Raw genomic sequence first — 18,067 nt, forward strand, 5'->3', positions numbered from 1 at the left:
AAGCCTGAAATGTGGCAAAAGGTTGCAAAGTTCAAGGGGGCCGAATACTTTCGCAAGGCACTGTATATCTGGTGCAATGGCATGTATCAAATGAATACGTTGGATCAGAAATTTGCAGTGCAACTGAGTGGCTTCAGAAACCAGCCTGTATAGATGTTTAGGTTCCCTTCAGTGGATTAGCCTTCAGGCCTTAATTCTCCTCCTGGGTAACGGTAAGCATTTCACTGTAAGTTCTACACCTGTTGTATTCGGCGCACGTGACAAACTTTAATTTGATATAGTGGTCTTTGCTCTGAACAGTCTACTCATCCAAACACACTAGTCATGTGGAGTACAGTATAGCTGCTTCATAAAGAAGTTGGAGGGACCTTCAGCATACTAGCTTTCAGGCCTGATAAACTTCCTCTGTAGCGGTTGATAATGCTGTCTTTTCCAGTGTTAAGGTTAATGTTACGTCCTTTGCTCTGTGATGCCAAACGTTGATTATTTGTCTAGGGCCTATACTCATCACAACACTCTGTTCCTCTCTCTTGTTCCAGCTGAGCCAGAGGCCTACGGTGGAGGAGCTGAGACAGGCTAAGATCCTGATCCGCTTCAGTGACTACGTAGAGGTGTCCGATGCCCCGGAACACGACAGACGGGCAGACAAACCCTGGACCCGCCTCACGGCAGCCGACAAGGCAAGTAGTGGTGGGGATGAGTGGGTAAAAGGAGATACATGTAGCGTTTTAGTGATAATTTCTATATCCTCGTGGAAATGCTAAATGTATCACTTTTGAGACGTACAGCAGCAAGAAGAAGTATGTGAACCCTTTGGAATTACCTGGATTTCTGCATAAATTTGACATACAATTTGGTCTTCATCTAAGTCACAGCAATAGACAAACACAGTGTGCTTAAACTAATAACACACAAATGGTTGTATTTTTCTTGTCTATATTGAATACATCATTTAAACATTCACAGTGTAGGTTGGAAAAAGTATGTGAACTCCTAATTGGAGTCAACTAACCTGGAGTTGAATCACTGAGATGAGTTTGGTTAGAGCTGCTCTGCCCCCTAAACACTCAAAAAAGTTTACGTTTGCTATTCACAAGAAGCATTACCTGATGTGAACCATGTCTCAAACAAAATAGATCTCAGAAAACCTAAGATTAAGGATTGTTGCCTTGCATAAAGCTGGAAAGGGTTACAAAAGTATCTCCAAAAGTCAGTCCACAGTAAGACTAAATGTCTGTAAATTGTGAAATTTCAGCACTGTTGCTACTTTCCCTAGGAGTGGCCATCCTGCAAAGATGACTGCAAGAGCACAGCGCAGAATGCTCAATGAGGTTAAGAAGAATCCTAGAGTGTCAGCTAAAGACTTACAGAAATCTCTGGAACATGCTAACACCTCTGTTTATGAGTCTACAATACGTAAAACAAGGCCATCAGACTGTTAAACAGCCACCACTAACATTGAGTGGCTGCTGCCAACACCCTGACACTGACACTGACTCAACTCCAGCCACTTTAATAATGGGAATTGATGGGAAATTATGTAAATATATCACTAGCCACTTTAAACAATGCTACCTTATATAATGTTACTTACCCTACATTATTCATCTCATATGCATACGTATATACTGTACTCTATATCATCGACTGTATCCTTATGTAATACATGTATCACTAGCCACTTTAACTATGCCACTTTACATACTCATCTCATATGTATATACTGTACTCGATACCATCTACTGTATCTTGCCTATGCTGCTCTGTACCATCACTCATTCATATATCCTTATGTACATATTCTTTATCCCCTTACACTGTGTACAAGACAGTAGTTTTGGAATTGTTAGTTAGATTACTTGTTATTGCTGCATTGTCGGAACTAGAAGCACAAGCATTTCGCTACACTCGCATTAACATCTGCTAACCATGTGTATGTGACAAATAACATTTGATTTGATTTGATTTAAACAAGAATGGTGTTCATTAGAGGACACCATGGAAGAAGCCACTAGTGTCAAAAAAAAAACATTGCTGCACATCTGAAGTTTGCAAAAGAGCACCTGGATGTTCCACAGCGCTACTGGCAAAATATTCTGTGGACAGATGAAACTAAAGTTGTGGTGTTTGGAAGGAACACAACACTGTGTGGAGAAAAAAAGGCACAGCACACCAACATCAACCTCATCCTAACTGTAAACTATGGTGGAGGGAGCATAATGGTTTGGGGCTGCCTTCGGGCCTGGACAGCTTGCTATCATCGACGGAAAAATTCAGTTTATCAAGACATTTTGCAAGATAAAGTAAGGCTCTCTGTCCGCCAATTGAAGCTCAACAGTAGTTAGGTGATGCAACACACAAAAATACACAAGGACATCAAGAACAGAAGAAAATCCACCTTCTGGAGTGGCCGTCAGTCCTGACCTCAACCCGACTTTGAGATACTGTGGCATGACCGAGTAGTTCACACCAAACATCCCAAGAATATTTTGGAACTTAAACAGTTTTGTAAAGAAGAATGGCTCAAAATTCCTCCTGATTGTTGTGCAGGTCTGACCCGCAACTACAGGAAACGTTTGGTTGAGGTTATTGTTGCCAAAGGAGGGTCAACCTGTTATTCAATCTAAGGGTTCACATACATTTTCCAACCTGCACTGTGAATGTTTACGCAGTGTGTTCAATAATGACATGAAAACACATTATTGTTTGTTCTTCGTTTAAGCAGACTGTGTTTGTCTATTGTTGTGACTTTGATGAAGATCAGAACATTTTATGACCAATTTATGCAGAAATCCAGGTAATTCTAAAGGGTTCACATACTTTTTCTTCCCACTATTTATCTAGTATTTTGTCAAGTGGTGTCATTTAGCATCAAATGGCCTTTGAGGTTGTGTATACTGGTATGAGGTATGGTATTAGCTTCTTTTGAAGTCTGTTTATGCTGCAGAGAATCTTGTTATCCTATTGTACATAGACACAGCCCTGGGGAGTACATGAGCGACTTGACCTCACATATCTATTATCATTTAGATTTTTCCCAGCCCAACTCAGTTCGAAAGTCTGTTGGTCTGTTTTGTTGTACTTCCCCTTTGCTGTTATAGCAGTAACGCCGTGGTAGCAGCCCCTCTGCAGATTGCCCTGGATCAATCAATCTCCACCCTTCAGTTCAGAGCTCAAAGAAGTATAATGCAGGAGTATAATGCCAGGAGAATTCCTCTCCTTACAGCACTTCCAGGCTGCTGTTTATTAGTTCAGATAATCCCCCCCCCCCCCCCCCCCCCCCCCCCCCTTTGTTTACCGCCCCGAGAGTAAACACCCCCAAGCGATCCTCCCGAGCGTCGGAATGCGGTTCTGACTTTTAATGAACTGTGTATTACTTAGAAGAGCGAGCCGCTCTCCGTTTTCTCCTCTCTGTCATCCCTATGACGTTGGCGGCAGCGGTGGAATCCGAGCATACGGGGTCAACACCTGGGGACCATTCAGGTGCAAAAGCATGGCAGGTAGTTAGTTACACAACGTTCCTTATTACGTAAGATAATAATGAAGGGACAGACGGGGGCGCCTCCGAAACCCTCAGCCTCCACTAACTGCACACGCTCCGATAACATTAGATTTGTTCCTGCCGTCTACCAGAGGTCAGGGCTTTTGTCTTCCTGTTTTCAGACCAGTAGCATCGTCCTGTTCAGGCGATGAGACGTTCCCCTGTGTCATCCTGCTAATTAGACTTGTCTGTGACATCACCAGCCTGTGTTAGAACATGTCAGGAGGATTATCCAAAAGACCTGACTGAGCCACCACATTTTGTTCCAGGAAGAAGTCCTCTTCGGGGATGGGATCATTTTAAGAATACATTGCATCTAGTCAGATGTGCTTGTACACAATTTTGTTTTAAGAAACTGTCTTTGTTGCACAATACAACCACCACAAAAGGTTGCTTCCAGTGCTGTTATCCCAAATGGTGCAACGAAGGGGGAGGTACGAGAGGATTCATTTCATTATTTTGTACAGGCTAAAATGTAATGTTTTTCTAAGCACACAGCCCTTGTGAATGTTGCAATACTGATTTAACATGGTGCACAAACGAGGTGCTACCTTGAGTACAAGACTGAGCAATGAGCAGCAGGGTGAAGATTATTGAAGGTTCTTTGTTGCTCCCTCAAACCAGTGGGATGGAAAGGATGGATAAAGATTGAGACCAAGGAAGAAGTGTGTTTTATTGGAGAGAATTTAGTTTATTCACTCTTGACCTTAAGATGAGAGTAAATTATGCATTTAAAAGGAGTCTGAGCAAGACTGAGTGACTTTCTATTTGTCTGAGCACTAACCCTTTGTTCCCCTTGAAACCTATTTGTCCTTCACAGGCAGCCATACGGAAGGAACTCAACGATTTCAAGAGCCATGAAATGGAAGTGCACGAGTCAAGTCGCCATTTAACCAGGTAAAGACCTGTGCATTAGCATGTTTTTAATGGTATTTATTTGTATACATGAACACATCCCCGAATGGCATGGTGAAAAGCAATTTCTTTACAAACCTTTAAATACTTGATATGTACGGTGTGTCTGGACCCCCTTCAGACCCCCTTTTTTTTTGTTACGTTACAGCGTTATTCTAAAATGTATTTTTAATATTTTTTTCCCCTCATCAATGTTCACATTATCCTATAATGACAAAGCAAAAACAGATTTTTAGAATTTTTTGCAAATGTATTCAAAATAAAAAAACGTTACTTTGAGTTCAGGTGCATCCTGTTTCCATTGATCATCCTTGATGTTTCTACAACTTTATTGGAGTCCCCCTGTGGTAAATTCAATTGATTGGACATGATTTGGAAAGGCACACACCTGTCTAGATAAGGTCCCACAGTTGACAGTGCATGTCAGAGCAAAAACCAGCCATGAGGTCAAAGGAATTGTCCAAAGGGCTCTGAGACAGGGTTGTGTCGATGCACAGATCTGGAGAAGGGTACTAAAAAATGTCAGCAGTATTGACGGTCGCCAAGAACACAATGGCCTCCGTCATTCTTAAATGGAAGAAGTTTGGAACCACCAAGAACTCATCCTAGAGCTGGCCGCCTGGCCAAACTGAGCAATCGGGGGAGAAGTGCTTTGGTCAGGGAAGTGACCAAGAATCCGATGGTCACTGACAGTTCCTCTATGGAGTTGGGAGAACCTTAAAGAAGGACAACCATCTCTGCAGCACTCTACCAATAAGGCCTTTATGGTAGTGGCCAGATGGAAGCCTCTTCTCAATAAAAGGCACATGATGGCCTGCTTGGAGTTTGCCAGAAGGCACCTAAAGATTCTCTGGTCTGATGAAACCAAGATTGAACTCTTTGCCCTGAATGCCAAATGTCACGTCTGGAGGAAACCTGGCACCATCCCTATGGTGAAGCATGGTGATGGCAGCATCATGCTGTGGGGATGTTTTTCAGCAGCAGGGACTGGGAGACTAGTCAAGATCAAGGGAAAGATGAACGGAGCAAAGTACAGAGAGCTCCTTGATTTAAAATCTGCTCCAGAGCTCTCAGGGCCTCAGACTGTGAAGTTTCACCTTCCATCAGGACAACAACCCTAAGCACACAGCCAAGACAACGTAGGAGTGGCTTTAGGACAAGTCTCAATGTCCTTGAGCAGACCATCCAGAGCCCGGACTTGAACCTGATCGAACATCTCTGGAGAGACCAGAAAATAACTGCGCAGCGACACTCCCCACCCACCCTGACAGAGCATGAGAGGATCTGCAGAGTAGAATGGGAGAAACTCCAAATACAGGTGTGCCAAGCTTGTAGCGTCATAATTAAGACTCAATGCTGTAATCGCTGCCAAAGGTGCTTCAACAAATTTCTGAGTGAAGGCTCTGAATACTTATGTAAATGTTATATTTCAGTTTCATTAAATTTTTTATTGCAAAAACTTCTGTAACCCTGTTTTTTGCTTTGCCATTGTGATGTATTGTGTTTAGATTTGAGGCACTGTATGCATGTATCTATGTGTCATACCTTTTACAGTACCCTATAATAAGGGAATTGCAATATGTGACCTTTAGAATTCGTACAAATGACAGAATATTTCTGCTCTTTTCTCCCTCAGGTTTCACAGGCCGTAGACCATCACTGTCTATAGGAACGCCAGACAGACTGGCTGTTTTCCTTCACTGAGAACCATAAGTGCTGGACAGTAAATGGTGCCCATTTCTACAATAAGGCCATGTCTTCTTCTGATTTGAAATGCCTTTTCAATACCCTGCTACTCAGTCGGTCGGTACCTTCCCCTCCAGAGACAAAACAGTAGTTGAACACCTTTAGTAGCCCCTCCAACTCCCACAATTTTCTCAATGTAACTGACTGACGAGTTCGTCCCATACCTTAGTGCTGAGCTCTCAGGAAGGCGCTCAGTGCTTTGGGGATGATGATAGTGGGATGGGCTGGTTGGGATTGGACACCTGCCATCTCTACTCCACTGACTGGCTGTCATGGTTACCAGGTACCTATGCCCCGCCCTTGTCACTGTCTCATCATTGGCTTGTCACTATTGGTGGAAGGAGCCTCCACATCCTCACTCAATCAGAAAGGACATTTTTTCTCCCTCTACCCATGGACGTTGCAAGAGATGGACTTCAACCACTTGGAGAATGTTATCCTTGGTCTGTTAAGATGAACCTAGTGCTGTTTGTGGATTCATCTACAGTGTTTAATTGGTTAAAGAGAAAAAGAAATGAGGGGTCTGGTCCATAAAACATTTCAGAATTATGTGCAATATTTTCCCTCTGCTCTCTCCTTAGGTCATAGCGCCCTCTGGGGTTCACCCTGTCATGACCATGCAATCCCACCTCTACTTCTCCCCATGGTGGTCAGTTCAGTTCCCACTGTACCCACAATGTTGATCTATTGCTAACTGTGAATTTGAAAGTGCAGACAATGTTTTGTTTACACTCTCCAAATATACATTGTGTTTATACAGAGGTATGAAGTAACATTTTAAATAGAATCACGCTTCAATACTGTTCTTTTCATGTCGGGATCCTGAAAGGATGAAAGGGTAACCTTAATGAAAAATGTAGCTGGCAGATAATGCACTGACTGTATGTGTTAAGGTTGAACAGCTTTTTACATCATTTTTATTTTTAAAAGTGACACTTTGATTTTAAACTGTGGGTTATGTGGCTTTAGGGCATGTCACAGGTCTCTGATGTTTGAATATAGACTCCTTCAGAGAAGAGCTATTTTGTGTCCCAAATCTCATCCTGTTTTCTATATAGTACACTACTTTTGACCAGAGACACATATGGGCCCTGGTCAAAAGTAGTGTACTAAATAGGGAATAGGGTTCCATTTAGGATGTACATGTGGCTCGCCATCCAGGGATACTTTATGCGTTTTACTGTTGACAATTAAGCTTTTCTCATTTTGCAGTCTTATGTTTAATGAACTCTGCTGACGTGAGTGCACTGCACTCTATTTTTCAGTCTTTTCTGTATAATTAAGAACAAGTTATATTCTTTCTGCTGCTTGGCAAACTGTATGAAAACCTTTTTAGTTTGCTTGTAAACGGTCCTCTCCATTTTTTTTGTGTTTTTTTGTTGCCATTTTAGGAAAGGCCCCAATGGGAATATCGGGATTGAAATCCTATTGGCCACTGTTTTGAGTTGTTTTAAAATGCTACGTATTACTCTTATAGTTGCAATATGAAAATGTTTGCTTGTCATAAGACGTAGATTAGATCTGGTGAAGGGTCTGATTGGCCACCTAAGGTATTAATGTATTTGCATAGGAAAATGCACCAACAAAAAGACATCCTCTGTCATTTTTAACGTCTTTGTAGTTGAGGCCCAATGAAATTTACAAAAACATTAAGGAACATCGAAGGTATTGCACATATATTTGGTTATCAGGTAAACATGGGTCCTTATTATATAAAATGTTAGTTTATTCTCCACATATTACTTAATGCTTAATTTATTACACAGGTTATTCTCTTTCCCAATGTCCCTGTTTTGTTTTTCCTAATTTCATTGGAACAACTTAAATCAGTAGATTCTTCAAGAGATGATGGGGTCATGTTTTCTGCTTGAATCAGCATCCTTGTTGATTCCAGCATCATGCCAACCACGTCATCATGTTTGCCTCAAACCGTTTTGGGCATTGTTTTGAATCCTAACGCTTTGATCAACATCTTGAGGGGGCTCCTCTCTCTTTTGACAGACCACTTAACCACAGAGCATATAGTATGAGGATGGTGTCATGTTGGAATTGAGGAATATGAATTCAGTCATAAACTTTTGTTACATGTACTTGTTGAGAATTTAATTTGAAAGTGATTTGATTTATTTTGGAAATAGGAATTCCTTTCCATTTACAATGTGAATGACCCCCTTGTCTGTCTCTCTATTAAACGTCGTTATGCATTTTGCATTCTGTTCACTATCATTTAAGACACGTTTTCTCAAACCATGGCAATATTGACATCCGCTATTGGGTCTTTATGGCTGCCCAGGAATTGTAGCTAATGTGATTTAGAGTAAAATACTGCCTTACTACTTTGGCTTTGTGTGTGTGTGTGTGTGAGAGAGAGTTATGCTTTTGGATCTTTATGTTGACCACCACAACCTCATCGGTCTATCATAAAGAGGTTATCCCACAGAGCTCCAATGAATCACCATGTAATTCTATGGGTTATTCCTTTTGCTTTATGAGTTCAGGGAAGCTCACTCTCTCATCCCAAATAGTCTGGATGTACCACTTGTTGGTGTTTTGGGGTTTCATAGATCCAATAACTGTTCCAAGCACGTCAAAATATTTTCATCCAACTAAAAAGTCCATTTTGACAATTTATTACATTTGTAAAGCACTTTTCATTATACAGAATAATCGAAGTAGTAATGTATAGTAAAACCTATGTACAGGATTCTCCAATGGCCTACCCTATGTCAGATCTTCACTTTGCACAGGTAGACAATGCATGCAACGGGTAGACTGATTTGTTTATGTCCAAGAAATCTTATTAAAAGGATTTTCCCAGCAATCATTCTTCACTGGTGCCAATTATTTCAGTGATCCAGTCAAACTCCATTTGTACCCAATTCCAGGATTCAAACTGTTGGACGCGAGACATCCAAGCAGAAATGACAGCGGGCAGCACTGGTGTGATGGATAAGAACTTGCCCCAATCAGAGAAGGATGAAATACATTTTTCAACGGCCTATGCCCTTTATAGGAGCCAAATGCTGAAATCAAGTGCAACTGTTAGATTTTTTTATTAGCCTAGTTTTAACACTAGCCTACTTACAGTGGGGATGGGTTATGGATTACCATTAGACACTGTCGACTGTACAGTGTGCTAAATGAGAAATTCAATGACATCAATATAATGAGAGTTCTAGTACTGGGATGGCGCAAAAACCTGCACACCCGTCTGTCCCCATGACCAGGGTTGTCACTAATTAGAGCTGGAACACCACTAGGTGGTGGAAGAGGACAATAGAATATCACTGAGGACAGAAAGTCGGCCAGTCAGCGTGGCCTTGTGAAATGGCGTCCTGATGAGATTGGTGCTCCACTCAAGTTATTTCACCCTCGTCGTTACTGGTCGAGTAGACTCGAACTTTATTTCCCCATGCTATTTAATGCAAGCACGCACATATCATACAATAGATTGGCTTAAAACAGCTGACAAATAAGTGGGGTATTTAATATCAATGCTGTGGGGGAAAAACATGTTCTGTCTCCCATTTTGATTTAGAATGGTTTTAAATCTGTCAGTCGCATCAAGCATATTTCACAGGTACAGTAATTTGCCTGCGTAGTCAGAAGGTTGAATCCCACTTATCAAAACTAGGCAACGAGAGGGATATTCCTCAGAAGGGGCAGAGCATAAAACGTGGGCGGTGCGTAAAGGTCGTTCCATATAGAAATGTTTCTATGTGCATAGAACTGATAAGGCTCTCTACCAAATAACAGGGAGTTGTATTTCTGTGTTACATATCTATTTACATCATTCTGAACCTTGCCCCCTTCTATCTGCTGTGGGTATGCCCTTTATTTGGGAAATGTAGTTTTTACTTTAGGTATTTCAACATGAAAGATTGTAGATGTCCTTACATTGAAATACATTTCCCACAAGGCAATACAAGGTTGTTCTCACATCTTGTCACCTCATGAATATGTATCGTACAGTATTTGCGTAAGAGGTCGGCCGACATTAATTTCATATTCTGCCATAGTATTTTGGTCTAAATGAGACACAGTCACGTCTCCGCCCTTGTACCGATCTCTCACTTCGAGTCCGACCTGTTTTTAGCGGATTTCCTCTGAAATGTTTTCGGGAACGCAGGGGAGATTCCAACTGGAGCGCGGAGGCAAAGAAGGGAATGAATAGTGGGATAAGTACACCACCCAACCGGCGGACATTTGTTGTATTGTGTTCCTATTGTCGCGCTTTTTTAATGTAGAAGGCTGATGTTAAGCCACGTACGCACAGATATCTAGTGTACTTTTCATTTGGTAAAATGGAAAGTGCGCGGGCTGTCGTTGACGAAGGCTTGGCAGATAGAACTGCAACTAAGTTTAAGAAGCCTAGCGGACTGTCTGTCGCCCAGTGGACGCCAGCGGATGATGGTGGTGTACATTTGACGGCCTCTCGTTTAGATATTAGAAATGGGAACAATCCCTCTCAGGCTGCAGTGGGTTCTAGTGCTTCGATTAAAAGTAATGGAAGCACATCTACGAATGGCCGGAGTTTATCCAGTAACTCCAGCTCGCTCCTGTTGAGACGGAGGAGGCTGAAGAGGAACCTCTCCGCTGCAACCACATCGGCTGTCACTGCCGCCTGCGGCGCCAAGATGAACTCGACCCTCTCCTCTGCGTCTCTGCATACTCGGAGTCTGGATAGGAAGACGTTGCTGAGGCATCGGCAGAACATGCAACTGCAGCCTTCAGATAGAGAGTGGGTGCGAGTGGATCTTCACAGGGGATCCATACATGTCCACGACAAACTCACCTCGCCGTCATATCCTAGGCCGGTGCTGTGCACGATCGATACCACCGCTGGCGACATGGCGCTCCGTATGAGCAAACTCAGTAAGTCGAGCTCTGTATTGCGTATATTTTGTAAAGACAACCTAAAGACGGATCAAAACGGAAACTGTAACGTGAAGTATCTATATGACAGTCAGTGCAAACTTATTGAAGACGGTAACGTTAATATTAAGTGCAACCATTCGGGATCCCCAGAACTCAGGGGAGGCCTATCAGACAAGGCAAGTGACCGGTTGAGATTACTGCTTATGGAGAACGCCGATGAGTTGCAAAAGCAACAGGATGAAAAACTTTTGAGTCCGGACTCAGATTCAAAAGATAATATAACTCACTCGTTGTCGGATCAAAATTCGAATTCTAACCTGGATACTCCAAACGAGGATGATCCAGAACAGCGGCTGAACGGAGTGGACAACTACGGGCTCAATTCTGGTTCGGACGTGGAGAGCAGCAGCGCATTCGATGACCTCAGCATCTCGGGGGCTCGGCTCAGTGAGCACCGGGACTCCCTCAGCGACGACATGATCCTGGGCACAGACGCATCCATCCTGAGCCCTAGTTTTGACAGCGCCACGGAGGGCCACGACACCTATGGCAGCTCCTCAGACGAACTGGAGCTCGACTGTCCTACCACAAGCATTGACCCTATTCTCCCGAATGGCAACACAGTCCCTGCCAACTACACGTTTAGCAACGGTGGGCATTTAAACGACTTGACAGAGGATACGGGAGCAGGTAACAGACTCGGCCTAAGCAGGCTGCCACCCAGTAGTAGCGGTAGCTCATTGTCCCGAGCCTGTTCCACAGGTCATAGGCCCGACATCCAAGACCCTGACAATCGCCAGCGTGCTTTGAAAACAGGTTCGGCAGAGGCTGATGAGGATAGAGAAGCAGCAGGTGACACGAGTCCCACACTTTACGTTCAGCTCCACGGTGACGCTGTCAGGAGGCTCGGGCAAGACGAGAGGCCTCTCCAGATCCAGAATGACTTTCTCTTTAAACTGGGATTTAAGGATCCGTGGCGCGTGCAGGAGGAAGGGATGAACACCGAGATCGGCTCCCTGTTACGGTTTTACGCAGGTAAAAAGACACTTGTTACATTACTGTTGAGGTGTGCAATATGTTTGAATGTTATTACAACAGACCTGATGTTGACATACTGTCAGATAGATGAATGGGCCCAAGCTACTCTTGAAGTTGGTAAGAATGATAAACAATGTATCTTGTTTACCATTGTGCGCGATTTGCTATATCATGCATATGTACGTTTTGCGCCATTTGGTGGTTGAATGGAAATGCGTTTGAGGTTAACTGTTTCTCCTACACTTTTGTATTGGTGTAAACCACCCTACATGCCATTCCCAAGCCTACCAACTCTATTTGTATTGGTGTAGACCACCCAACATGCCATTCCCAAGCCTAGCAACTCTATTTGTATTGGTGTAGACCACCCTACATGCCATTCCCAAGCCTACCAACTCTATTTGTATTGGTGTAGACCACCCTACATGCCATTCCTAAGCCTACCAACTCTATTGGTATTGGTGTAGACCACCCTACATGCCATTCCTAAGCCTACCAACTCTATTTGTATTGGTGTAGACCACCCTACATGCCATTCCCAAGCCTACCAACTCTATTTGTATTGGTGTAGACCACCCAACATGCCATTCCTAAGCCTACCAACTCTATTTGTATTGGTGTAGACCACCCTACATGCCATTCCTAAGCCTACCAACTCTATTTGTATTGGGGGAATGTCATTAGCCTACATGCCATTCCTAAGCCTACCAACTCTATTTGTATTGGGGGAATGGCATTAGCCTACATGCCATTCCTAAGCCTACCAACTCTATTTGTATTGGTGTAGAACACCCTACATGCCATTCCGAAGCCTACCAACTCTATTTGTATTGGGGGAATGGCATTAGCCTACATGCCATTCCTAAGCCTACCAACTCTATTTGTATTGGGGGAATGGCATTAGCCTACATGCCATTCCTAAGCCTACCAACTCTATTTGTATTGGTGTAGACCACCCTACATGCCATTCCCAAGCCTACCAACTCTATTTGTATTGGTGTAGACCACCCTACATGCCATTCCCAAGCCTACCAACTCTATTTGTATTGGTGTAGACCACCCTACATGCCATTTCCAAGCCTACCAACTCTATTTGTATTGGTGTAGACCACCCTACATGCCATTCCTAAGCCTACCAACTCTATTTGTATTGGGGGAATGGCATTAGCCTACATGGTATATATGCCATATCATTGTAATAACAGTAAATCATGACAACCCTTGCCTAAGGGATAGATCATTAACCAAACACTTCCATGCCTCCCCCTTGGCACTCCCCCACTATTGTAAAACATATTTTGGAAGCTGAATAAATGCATTTATTCATGTCTACATTCATTTTTGCCACATTTATTCTGTTAGAGTCCTTAATACATACTTTTAAATCATATTGTGAGCTAAACATAAATTCCTTGAAATATTTAATTGAAATTCCATTCATTCCTGTGGAGGACTGCTTTTTCTGGGGAATGCCAATATGGCTGACCAGTGGCATCAAAGTGTTACATTGGCCATTACATATCATAAATCCAGTGTGTATATACACCATTGGTAGAAACATTTAAATTTCCTCTGTAATAATGCCATGCAGGTGGAATTACAGACCCACTCCTTCCTGTTGTCATTAGCTGTGAACTTTGACAGGCAAGGTGAGTGAGTATAACAGTCCATACTTAATGCAGGAGGGTATAGATGGGCAGAGATGAGGCTCCTGGGCACAAGTATTGGCAAGGTAAGTGGGAACTGAATATTTATACCACACAATAACTGCCTATCCAATATCACCATAGTGTGTATAGCTCACACACATTTTGAACACCTGTCCCCTATGGTGTCCAGGCTTGCAGACCAGGCCTGACTGTGTGTATCCTGGCATAAGGTTGTTTGAGAGTTACGCTTTGGTCAAAGTTGCCCTGCTGAAGGCAGTAGGATTTTTAGTGTTGTTGTTTTTTTCCCTCCTCTCCTTCCGTCTTTGTTGAACCATGGCAGCACGCTCCGCTCCCATGGACACGCATGACATGGCCACAAAGCCAGCGCTGAACTTATGGCACCCAGACATGGGCCCTGTTCCGGCTTTTGGCCCATTATCATCGTAATGAAAGGCTTGAATGCGTGGGTGGGTGGGTGGGTGGATGGAGGGAGGGAGAGACTGCGGGATAGGGGGATGGATGGGTTGAGAAAGGGATGGGAGGGGGGGAGCGTAAAACCCCAGCTATGTGGAAGAATTCAGTGATTTGTGGTCATTTAGATGCTGCACAGGCCCTGTCCTCCAGGCACCCTGTCTTCTGGACTGTCACACTAACTGCCTTCCAAGCTGGGTTTGTGTGCCTCAGCCTCAGCTCCATCAGAGAGCAGGAAGCTCTTTCCATTCACTCTTCCACTGCTGATACCCCACCACCACCGCTTCTGCTTTAGCTGGGGGGAGAGAGACGTTTCTACAATGTTCTCCAGGGTCATGAAGGTCTTGGTAATGTGAAGGTGAGCTTTTTCATTTAGGAACCTGGTACTGCACGTGAGCAGAGGCCAAAACACACTCTCTCCAAACGCCTGTCCTGCTCTGACTGAGGGAGCCTATTGTTGCAGAGGTCGATGTGAAACTGAAAATGGCCACGTGGTTGTTGCTGTCCCATTCACGGTCACATGTGCCAGGCCCATAATTATTTTGTCTGTTTCAAAGGGCCACAGTGGCTTGAGTGGATACTAGTTCATTTAGATGGTTTTATATGATAGGCTGAATGAGTGTGAGTGTGTGGTTTGTGTCATAGTGTGTGTGTGATATTTGTGGTTAACAATCGACCTGCAGCCTACCAGTGTGGCATACATGTGCAGTCAAGACAGCCAGTCAACCAACCAGCAGTGACAGCCATTACAGTACGGTAGCTTTGATCCTCCACCTCCAGGGGCCGGACCAGACATCTAAAACCTCCCTCCCTGTCCTCTCCCGGTCTCCTTTCCATGTACTCTCCCTGTCCCACATGAGCCGGCTTAACTCTGGTCACCTGAGCCCTCCTCGGGCCTCCTCAGGCCCTGTCTGACCCTCTTCTCACCCCCTTGGTTCACTGCCCAACACGCAGGTCCCTGTCTGTCACACAGCAGCAACAGCATTCAACAAGGAAGTTAAAACCAAACCGCCCATATGCCCTTGTGTGAGGCACTCCCACCACGCCCCCTCTCTGATATGGTGGAGGCATGTGAGGAATGTACACTGGCTCCTCTAGAATGTCAGGCATGTCTACTGGGGAGGAAGTGAAAGGGGAGAAGGGAGGGGTTACGGGGTTGGAGGGGGATACTACCTCACCATACTGCTCCTGTCACATATTCAACTGAGTGACCGTTCCTCTCAGATGGTGAAGATAAGAGGGGGTGTGGTGTGTGAGTGGAGTCTACTGGACTTCCTGTTAGAGGCCTCACAATCTAATCTCTGTAGTTCTGCATTAATGGCTCTTTAGGCCTGTAGCACAACAGTCTCATGTTTGTACATTCAACAACACCTGTTGTGAAATATATCTGTTGGAGGAATAGGCCTGAAAGGCTAGCAAATACAGCGAGATTGCCGAGGGGTTGAAAAATGGATCTGCGCTACGAAGATACTACACTGAACAAAAATATAAACACAACAAGAAACAATTTAAAATATTTTACTGAGTTACAGTTCATATAAGGAAATCAGTCAATTGAAATAAATAAATTAGGCCCTAATCTAGGGCTGAGTGGTACACCCCATTTTACAATATACCGGTATTGAAGCGCAGACTGATTTGGGTTTTTACTTTACTTTCATTAACGTGTGTAACGTACATTTTTATAGTTTCTTCGCTACTTGAGTCATCTCTCTCCATACCGCTTTCCACACAGACCTAGCCACTCGCCCTGTCACTCAAGGAGCGCATTTGTTGTTCCTCGACCACGAGACACTTGTCTAGTCTACATGGTCAATGCAGCACATGCAAAAATGTCGATGACAAAAATGCTGTTCGCTTTGCTTCTTAATAAAAATCCACTAGCGTTCTATAATTACTTTGTTTGTGTTTCTTACATCTGTAAACAACTAGTTTGACATTTCTTAGCATGTTGAACCTAAATATTGTTCGCCGCTAATGCTAGTTAGCTGGCTAATAAATGTTCTGAGTCAGAGCAGAGCAAACGTAATTAGCTATACAGCCTGATAATACCAGTGATGGTGTAGACCCAAATCAGCATGTTTGTGTAACAGGATCTTCAAAATGAAAGAGGAATATGCGAAGCATAACTACGTCAGCTAAATGAAGGCGCTAAGAGAACATTCAATGTAGCCAAAGATTATAGGGTCCCCTAGGAAACACTTTGGTTCCTACCCTGTCACAATAACTCCTCCCTGGCATTGTCATTTGCTATCATGTCAAACAACACTGGATTAAAAAGTGCCCACTATTATATTCTAACTATAGAATTAGAATAATCATTCTATTTCCATAATTCCAACAGTTCACCCAAGTGTATGCTCTAAATCGCATGTCAAATCAAATGATTGCTTGCCCATATTGTGCAGCCCTACGTGGAAATGATCTCAAATGAGTCCAGGAAATGCAGAAATTGATGAAAATGCTGAAAATTATTTGGGGTTGAAGTCAACTTCAGTTGTAAAAAAACAATCTGAATGGAGAAAGACCCATTTGAAATCACTTAGAATGTATGTGTGGCCACCCTAGGGTCACACACTACTCATAAAGCAAGTATTAAATGTCAAATACGCCATACGATCATAAAAATAAATAAATAGTGATATTATATTTTGGCCATATCGCCCTACCCTAATCTATGGATTTCACATGACAGGGAATACAGATATGCATCTATTGGTCACAGATACCTTGGGCTTGGATCAGAAAACCAGTCAGTATCTGGTGTGGCCACCATTTGCCTTATGCAGCGCGACACATCTCCTTCACATAGAGTTGATCAGGGTGTTGTTTGTTGCCTGAACACAATTGCATTTTATCGATGGCAATTTGAATGCATAGAGATATTGTGACAAGGTCTCGCTGTCGTACATGTCTATCCAAAGCATCCCTAACATGCTCAATGGGTGTCTTGAGTATGCAGGCCATGAAACAACTGGGACATTTTCAGCTTCAGGGAATTGTGTAGAGATCCTTGGGATATGGGGCCGTGCATTACCATGCTGAAACAATGGGCCTCAGGGTCTCATCACGGTATTTCTGTGCATTCAAATTGCCATCAATAAAATGCAATTGTGTTCATTGTCCATAACTTATGCCTGCCCATACCATAACCCCACCTCCACCATGGAAAACTGTTCACAACGTTGACATCAGCAAACCGCTCGCCCACACGACGCCATACATACTGTCTGCCAACTGCCCGTTACAAATTCATTTTAATTCTCTGGCGGCAGCTCTGGTGGACATTCCTGCAGTCAACATGCCAATTGCACACTCCCTCAACTTGAGACATCTGTGGCATTGTGTTGTGTGACAAAACTGCACATTTTAGATTGGCCTTCTATTGTCCCCAGCACAAAGTGCACCTGTGCAATGATCATGCTGTTTAATCAGTTTCTCGATATGCCACACCTGTCAGGTGGATGGATTATCTTGGCAAAGGAGAAATGCTCACTAACGGGGATGTAAACCAATTTGTACACAAAATTTGTGAGAAAGAAGGGTTTTGTGCGATTGGAACCATTCTGGGATTTTTTATTTCAGCTCATGAAATATGGGACCAACACTGAACTAGGATCAGCTCCTAGCTCAGGGATTTCAGTGTCCCTCTGTGGATACGCTGAAATAGGATCAGCCCAGAGTCTTCCCAGGAGAATATCCTAATGAAGCTCTCCCATGCCAGGCAGATGCCACTGTTTCCCCACTAACATACTCAGAGGTGTGTGTGTGAGAGCCAGAGTGCTTTATACCAATCCTGAAGTATTTGCTGTCATTAGCCTACTAACTA

The 18,067-nt window shown here is 43.5% G+C and overlaps 2 protein-coding genes across 8 annotated transcripts in view; both read left to right on the forward strand.

Moving 5' to 3' along the window:
* Positions 1-9,023, forward strand: part of LOC110530432 (phosphatase and actin regulator 1) — a 91,172-nt gene extending 82,149 nt beyond the window's left edge. For all 7 annotated transcript variants that reach the window (XM_021613491.2, XM_021613492.2, XM_036986064.1 and 4 more), the window contains 3 exons: positions 540-680; positions 4,362-4,438; positions 6,093-9,023. In XM_021613491.2, coding sequence (XP_021469166.2) covers positions 540-680; positions 4,362-4,438; positions 6,093-6,108 — 234 coding nt within the window. In that variant the 3' untranslated portion in view covers positions 6,109-9,023. The remainder of the gene's footprint in view (positions 1-539; positions 681-4,361; positions 4,439-6,092) is intronic.
* A 1,156-nt stretch (positions 9,024-10,179) lies between these two features.
* The window catches only part of LOC110530434 (PH domain leucine-rich repeat-containing protein phosphatase 1), a 78,717-nt gene continuing 70,829 nt past the window's right edge, over positions 10,180-18,067 (forward strand). Inside the window, exon 1 of the mRNA XM_021613493.2 lies at positions 10,180-12,115. Coding sequence (XP_021469168.2) covers positions 10,507-12,115 — 1,609 coding nt within the window. The 5' untranslated portion in view covers positions 10,180-10,506. The remainder of the gene's footprint in view (positions 12,116-18,067) is intronic.

Source organism: Oncorhynchus mykiss, chromosome 8 (genome assembly GCF_013265735.2).
Source record: "Oncorhynchus mykiss isolate Arlee chromosome 8, USDA_OmykA_1.1, whole genome shotgun sequence".
NCBI lineage: Eukaryota > Metazoa > Chordata > Actinopteri > Salmoniformes > Salmonidae > Oncorhynchus > Oncorhynchus mykiss.